This window comes from Astyanax mexicanus, chromosome 19, assembly GCF_023375975.1.
Source record: "Astyanax mexicanus isolate ESR-SI-001 chromosome 19, AstMex3_surface, whole genome shotgun sequence".
In the NCBI taxonomy this organism is placed as follows: Eukaryota; Metazoa; Chordata; class Actinopteri; order Characiformes; family Acestrorhamphidae; genus Astyanax; species Astyanax mexicanus.
Window position 1 is genome coordinate 32,313,031 of NC_064426.1, and position 7,690 is coordinate 32,320,720.

The 7,690-nt window shown below is 39.7% G+C and overlaps 1 protein-coding gene across 2 annotated transcripts; it reads left to right on the forward strand.

The window, feature by feature from the left end:
• Positions 1-904: 904 nt before the first annotated feature.
• aimp2 (aminoacyl tRNA synthetase complex interacting multifunctional protein 2) lies at positions 905-7,382 on the forward strand. 2 transcript variants are annotated; one of them, XM_022673186.2, is made up of 4 exons: positions 905-1,139; positions 2,974-3,180; positions 5,048-5,282; positions 6,346-7,382. In XM_022673186.2, the coding sequence occupies exons 1-4, from the start codon at positions 1,020-1,022 to the stop codon at positions 6,732-6,734; spliced, it is 951 nt and encodes a 316-aa protein (XP_022528907.2). In that variant the 5' UTR covers positions 905-1,019; the 3' UTR covers positions 6,735-7,382. The 2 variants fall into 2 exon arrangements, with proteins under 2 accessions (XP_022528907.2, XP_022528911.2); XM_022673190.2 differs by having other exon boundaries at positions 905-1,034.
• Positions 7,383-7,690: the final 308 nt, after the last annotated feature.

Genomic DNA, 7,690 nt, shown 5'->3' on the forward strand with positions numbered 1-7,690 from the left:
AATCGTGTTATTTTAAACTGTGTAGAGAACATTATTATTATTATTATTATTATTATTATTATTATTATTATTATTATTATTATTATTATTATGATTATTATTATTATTCAGTTGCTCCATATGAGCCCAGTCATTTTGGACTCCTCCGGCAGCGCCCTCTGGTGGTCAAACAAACCCAGCAGAGATTTTTTTATTTACAGAGATTTCTGCAAATGCAGTGGAAATAATGAATCTGTAAATTTTATTTTTAATTAATTGTATTTTATTTATATTATTAGTTGACATAAGACTTTATTAAACATTATTACATTTTAATGTGTTAAAATGTTGTACATATATATGAGACCACTTCAGTTTCTGAATCAGTTTCTCTGATTTTACTATTTGTAGGTATATGTAAAATAAAAATTGTTGTTTTATTCTATAAACTACAGACAACATTTCTCCCGAATTGCAAATAAAAATATTGTAATTTAGAGCGTTTATTTGCAGAAAATGAGAAATGGTTGAAATAACAAAAAAGATGCAGGGCTTTCAGACCTTAAATAATGCAAAGAAAACAAGTTCATATTCATAAAGTTTTATGAGTTCAGAATTTAACATTTGGTGAAATAACCCTGTTTTTTAATCACAGTTTTACGCATATTTGAATGTTCTCCTCCACCAGTCTTACACACTGCTTTTGGATAACTTTATGCCACTCCTGGTGCAAAAATGGCTTGTGATCATCCATCTTCCTCTTGATTATATTCGAGAAGTTTTCAGTTTGGTAAAATCAAATAAACTCATAATTTTTAAGTGGTATCTTATTTTTTTTCAAAGCTGTAAAGATATAAGGGTGATTTTAGGCTAAACTGATTTGCTATATTTAATTCTGGGGGACTTTTGCTTTCACCGGAAGTGACGCGCCACAGCCACTGCCTCCTTCTCACTGAGCAGGTTAGCTCAGACGGTCGGTCTGAAACCCCGCAGTCCGGTTACCGGCGCCTGTTTAGCTCGCGAGCAGCGTGTCCGCCGCCATGCCCATGTACCAGGTAAAGCCCACGTGTGGAGAGATAACGGTAGATTTACCGACCTGCATGTACACGCTACCGAATGTCCACGCGCAGGGGAGCAGCTGCGGCGACCACGCGCTCCAGGTAATTCCGCGCGGTGCTGCCAGAGCTTTACCTCTACCGACCCTTCCTCCTGTTACCCTCTATTACCCGCTGTTACCCTCTTTTACCCCTTGTACCGGTACCGGCAGGAGAGCGGCGGTCAGGGCTGAGACCCGGGGCTAGCTTTAGCCTTTAGCTTTAGCAAAGCAGCAGCTGATGCAACTGAGAGAGAGAGGCCGGTGTTCTGTCGAGATGTGCTCCCCTGTCAAACTGTGCTACCCGAGTGTAGCTGTAATATTGAAAGGCAACATATATATATATATATATATATATATATATATATATATATATATATATATATATATATATAAAACATAGAGACTTAGAAGTCAACCTTAAGTAGAAATATTTGATAGCCTGAAGCAACGTGTCAGGGTAAAGTATTAAGGAGGGGTGAGATACTATATTTGTATTATTAATTATTATTATTACAGTTAATATTTAATAGCCATCCATACGTTTGCTTCACTCAAGTAAATAATCACACTGGTCTCAGCATGTTTCACTAGCGATTCTACACAAGGAAAACACAAAATAGTTCTGAAAAGCACATGAAAGGAAAAAAAAAGTAGTGTGCGCATGCGCACTGCTGATAAGAAGCACATACCGATGGGTAGCACAACTCCACAGAACACCTGGCCCTCAGTGTGTGTATTGAGCAGTGTCCTGTCTGCGCAGATGCAGGTTTATTTTTGGGAAGCTGATTCAGTTTTAGGAGAGTAAACAATGTCCTGCAGGCAGTGAGGAGCTTTTTCTGAGTGGGATAGTTCCTCAATTTTGGTAGGTGGTCCACTAACCTGACGATTATTTTTCAAATTAATCAATGATTATTTCTGTCATTCCTTCCATCTCTGCTTCCTGTGGGTACAGCTGTGTCTTTCACTTCAAAACGATTGACATTTAATAGGCCTAAAACTAATGTTTATTTAATTATTTTACTATTATCTTTTGCCCTCCATAGCTTCTTTCCGTAGGTACATTTTCTGTTCCTAGCTTTCTTCATCGATTCAAAACGATTGAAAAATCTAAATGAGGAATTTAAATGCATGTCCGATGCCCATAAGATATTTAAATAGGCCTCAAACTAAGGTTTATTTTTGTTTATTAGTTGATTAGTCAATGATTATTTCTGCCATTACCTCCATCTCTGCTACCTGTGGGTACAGCTCCTGTGCCTAAATTTCTCTTTTGCTTTAAAATGATAAAAACAGCACAAAATAATTTAAAGACAAAGGGCTGAAACTAATGATTTTTCTAGAAGTCAACTTATTTTTCCAATTACTAAACGATTATCTCTTAAATGCACTCCATCTGTGCTTCCTATATGTACAGCTTCTGTTCCTAGCTTTCTCCATCACTTCGGAACAATTAAAACAGATGAAGGTGTGAAATAAATGCACATCAAATGGTCATAGAATATTTAAAAATGGCTGCTACTAATGATTATTGTGGGTATATGTTGATTAGTAAATTATTATTTCTGCCCTCAATCTCTGCTTCCTGTGGGTACCACTCCTGTGCCTAGTCTTTTTAAAGAAAAGGAAAAGGAGACAACCCTATAAAGAGTTCTGTAACACTTTGATTAAATTCTTTGACGTATTTGTTCATATTTTATCACAATAAAGTAGTTTAAAATGCCTCCTGAAGATTAAAAGCTCAGTATATTGTTTTTTTTCTTCTACATGTTTGCATAAGATTCCTTTGTATACTTGTTTTGCCCATGCTTTTGTCTCTCATCTTGTTTGTCTTGTTTCTCATTGTTTGGGTGTGTATCTCTCTCTCTCTCTTTCTCTTTCTGTCTCTCTCTCTCTCACAGAATGGGGAGGTGGATCCTGCTCTCAAAGCGCTGGAGGCTCGTCAGGACGAGATAATGCGAAAGCTGTACGAGCTGAAAGCAGCAGTGGACGGCCTGGCCAAGACAGTCACTACTCCGGACGCCGACCTGGACGCCACCACGCTGTCGCAGAGTCCTGCGGTCAGTGCCTTCATGGGCACGGCTGATCTGGACGCCCTTCTTGGCAAGGTGAGTAGAAAGTTTTTACAGTCCTCTACTGTCTGTTCTGTTTTCTCACTCTCTACATTATATTTGATGGACAATATGCCCCAGAATTCTGGGACTGTTTACGTGCCTAATCTTTATTTGCCAAACGTTTGTTTATTTTGGTAGAGCTGAAAAAGCGACCAATGGCAGTTTAGTAAGGAAGGGCATTGCATGGGTTAATTAGGTGTTCTTTAAACAAACTGGTTAATCGGGTCGATCTTGTTCTGTAATTCAAAAGTGGCATTTGTTTAATTACTGACAGCCTTTATTTAGGATTAGACAGGATGGACAACATTGCACTTGAAGGCAGTTCTGCAATATTTGATCTCACCAAGTTGAGATGCAGCAGATCAAATCCAACATAACAAAAAAAAAAAATCAACTGAAAAAAATAGATTGTCGTTCACACCGCTGGTAAAGTTGCCCAAGTCAGATTTTCTCACAAACTTTCTAATGTGACCTGTATCAAGCATATGTTGGAATAGTTCATGCTCCTAAACTTAGATGCAAGCACTAAAGAGCAGTGCTTCGCATGCAGTTTCGTTTCATTTTTGCCTTCAGTATCACAGGAACTATTGAGGAGTTACAGTGACAGATGGGCTTATCACTGAGCATGTTCTTTTTCAATCACATTTACTTTAATTTCTTTCTTTAGTTTTTAGGCTTTTAATTTGCATTTGAAACTGCAGCAAAGCCCTCCTTTGTCTAAATCTACAGCCATATCTTTGGAAAGTTTATTTATTTATTTTTTAACACTGAGTGGTTGTTATGTGCATCCTAATTCAGTTTAAACCTCAATTGTTTGTGGTCTGTTATCTCATTATCCCCTAAACGGAAACGAAATCTTCCAATTTCCTTTAGAGAGCAATGAGCAGTGTTGACTTGGAATTATGTATATGGACCAAACTAGAACTGGAACTAAAAATAAAAATATGATTTGGATTTGCCTAATTGATGGAAGTCAGTGGTTCAGTGGTTTATGTTGTGTTTAAACCCTGACCACTAGAGCAAGTTGTCTTTAAAGCTCACCTTCCGCGAAAATCCGATTTTTCTTGTTTTTTGTGGAATACAGTAGGTCTCTCCGAGTTGAATGTGTACACCTGCATATTAAACTGTTTTGCAGCCCCCATTGTCTGCAGGAGCTAAGCAAAGAAATCCCCCCTCCCCCCCTCCGAAAAACGGGTGAATTTTGAATTATCTTTCTGCCTACGTAGGCAGAAACTCACAGATCAGCCCACCTTGGCTCGAGAAACTCCCAGAGGCGGAGCTGAAGCGACGCAACATCACCGCTCATCAGTTAGGAGGTGGGAGGCAGTGAGCGGCAGAGCGGTGGAGGGGCGTCGCAGTGCTCCTAGCAAATCAGAGGAGAGATATTTGCATGCTGTTTGCATGTATAAATATTCATGAGCAAAGCTGGAATCCGGTCATTTTGGACACACCCCTAAAACAGTCCATTAAAAAAGAGCTATACAGAGACACCTGAGCACTTTTTTTTTACAAAAACGGCTCACATGTCATTCATTCATACTAGAGACCACAACTAGACATTTTAAAATGAAAGAAAAAACGACGGAAGGTGACCTTTAAATTCCACTGTTCTGATTGGATAAAAAATATGCTTTTCTATTACACAGATTTTATTTGTTATATAAACAGTTTTTCTCAAATTTAAGTTAAACTATGTATCACACCTATATTGTCTTACTTATAGTACAGCGTTGTAACTCCTACATTATAATGCATATAATATCGGTAATTTCTTGCCTAGTGTACTAGAATACTATAAGATTTTATATAGCCCACCCCTACCTTCAGGCTGGGTTTTAAAGATGTGCCATTGTTGTTGCAGGATCTTGGTGCTCTGAGGGACATTGTGATCAATGCCAACCCGGCCACTCCGCCACTCTCGCTGCTGGTGCTGCACGGGCTGCTATGCCAGCGCTACCGCGTGCTCTCCAACGTGCACGTCCACTCGTCCGTCTCCAGCGTGTCCCCGCAGCTACTCTCATGCCTAGGGCCGCAGCGCACCGACAGCTACACCCGCCACCGCTTCCAGCTGGGCTTCACACTCATATGGAAAGACGGTGAGAGAAAGAGCGAGCGTAAGCGTGATGTTGAGGGGTTTCTTTTACGTAACCTGGTTTTATTTCTGGAGGGCAATCATGTCTTCAGTTTTCATCTTGGCAGCAGTTCAACAGTTAGTGGAATTGATCTGGCATTTGTCTTGGAAGTCTGTGATTTAATACCGAGTAAATGACTCCTCTTGTCATCTTGATTTATTGGCATGTTCTGATGACTGGGAATTTGAGGAGGTTTTCCCTGACTTGCTTAAAGTAAAAGCTAGTAAATGCGCTTGCAGCAGTGAAATGCCTGTTACTTTAGCGCAATGAATGGAAGTCACAAGCTCAAAATTACTCTGCAGATCTGTTTTGCCTGTATATCTGTATTTGACCTCCACACTGATTATACTCACATGCCCACTTTTACTGTTATTTTATCACTTTTCACACCTAAAGAGATATTCCAAGAATACTTTTACACTGTCTAGGCTTTCATATGTGCCATAAACTTTCTACTACTTTAACTAATACATGAGCAGCTCCCTCATTTTTTAATCAAACAAACGAGCGCACCATGAGTTCAAGAACATTTGCAATGCCAATGTATTCACAATCACAATCATAGCAAAAATTAAGTCACAATTTAGAGTCTTAAGTTTCATTTTCTAACACATATTTCTGTCATGCTGGTTGGTAGCTTGTCTGATAGTGACATTAGCCAGTACTAGTCTGGATCATTTTAACCTATTTCAAATACTCTATGCCTTGGTAACCTAGATAAAATGAGCAATTTTGGGGAGCTGAGGATAGATACAGGGTAGTAATAATCATCATCCAACGTTCTTGTTGCTGAATGCAATCAAATACTTACAGCAGTGTAGAACAGAATGTAATTTGAAGCCAGAACTTTAGAGACAGTGGCAGGAATATAAAGAAAAAAAAGAAATAATTTTCTTCATAAAGAAAAAAAAAACAGTGAATGAATAGGTGTCCCAACACTTTAGTCCATATATTCTATGCATGCTTACTTCTTTATCTTTCTGAAAACATGACCCCTTTCTCTTTATTTGTCTCTCTCCCTTTTTAGTGCCAAAACTCCAGATGAAGTTCAGCACCCAGAGTATGTGCCCCATTGAGGGCGAGGCTAACGTCGCTCGCTTCCTGTTCCGTCTCCTGGGCGCTGAACCACAGGACCCGATCACTGCCACACAGGTGGACTCCTGGGTTGACACAGCCGTTTTCCAGCTAGCTGAAGGGGGCGCAAAAGAGCGGGCAGCCGTCCTGCGCTCTCTCAACAGCACTCTGGGCCGCACGCCTTGGCTGCTGGGTCAGGAGCTCTCGCTGGCCGACATCGTGTGCGTGTGCTGCCTCCTGCGGGCCGGCCAGGCCTCGTCCGCCCCGACCAACGTCCAGCGCTGGCTCCAGTCCTGCCGCAACCTAGGCCACTTCGACTGTGTGTACCCCCTGCTGCAGTGAGGAGAACCGAGAGTAGGCTACAATAAGGGGCTTTGGGTTTAGTAACAGATACAGAAAAGACTAAAGAGATTTATCCATGCCAGTAAGTTAAATGAATTGCAGGGAGGCACATTAAGGTGATGATATGATATTATATATACAATGCAGATAGATCAGATAAGCTACAGCGAGCCCTGATGATGAAAGGGTTCAGAAATCTGCAGGTCGACCCACACAGAAATCAAAAGCCAATATTGAGGGTCCAGCAAGACCTGAGATCAGTATGAATATGCAAGTGCTCTGACAATAATGAGAATAATGCATATAATATTATAATAAGTGATATCGATGTGGACTGTTGCGAAACTACAGTCATAAATGTAATCTGTGCACTAAGAGCAAAAAGGGTGGTCTGGTCATTCAGAGCATAGTCGATACTGGGTACGATACGAATGCTGCAAACACGTCTCCCCTCCACCTTGTGCCTAACATGATGAAAATGTACATGTACTGTGTGTAATATGTTAATACCAAACGTTGCGGGGTCATTCAGTGAATCAGTTCAAATGTGAAGCAGTGGACCTACTGGTATTGTATGAGTGGTGTGAGAAACTTTGTAGCGTCTTTTTGTTAAAGCCTATTAAAATTTTCACATTGGGTCAAACTTTTGATTGGTGTGGTCATGATTTTTTTTTTTGCCTGAAACCAGTAATTATTAGAATAAGTCCTAAAAGTAGATGAAGTGTACCCATTTACACAAATAAGACAAAAATAGTACAGTTGGCTGTTTATCTGTTAAGGGTAATGATCCAATATTGCATAATTGTGAGTGTCAAAAGTAAGTGACCTCTAGGATAAGCAGTTAGTTTTTTTAAATTAAGAGTCAGGTGTTTTCAATCAATGTGATGACAGTTAGGTTAGTAAGCACCAATTAATTCCAATACATTTTAAATTATATCAGAGAATTCTATAGTTAA

Excerpts from the sequence above, each read along its gene's own strand:
- aimp2 (XM_022673186.2), top strand. The coding sequence starts at position 1,020 with ATGCCCATGTACCAGGTAAAGCCCACGTGTGGAGAGATAACGGTAGAT. Across the intron at positions 1,140-2,973 it reads GCGGCGACCACGCGCTCCAG|AATGGGGAGGTGGATCCTGC; the intron begins GTAATTCCGCGC and ends TCTCTCTCACAG. Across the intron at positions 3,181-5,047 it reads TGGACGCCCTTCTTGGCAAG|GATCTTGGTGCTCTGAGGGA; the intron begins GTGAGTAGAAAG and ends TTGTTGTTGCAG.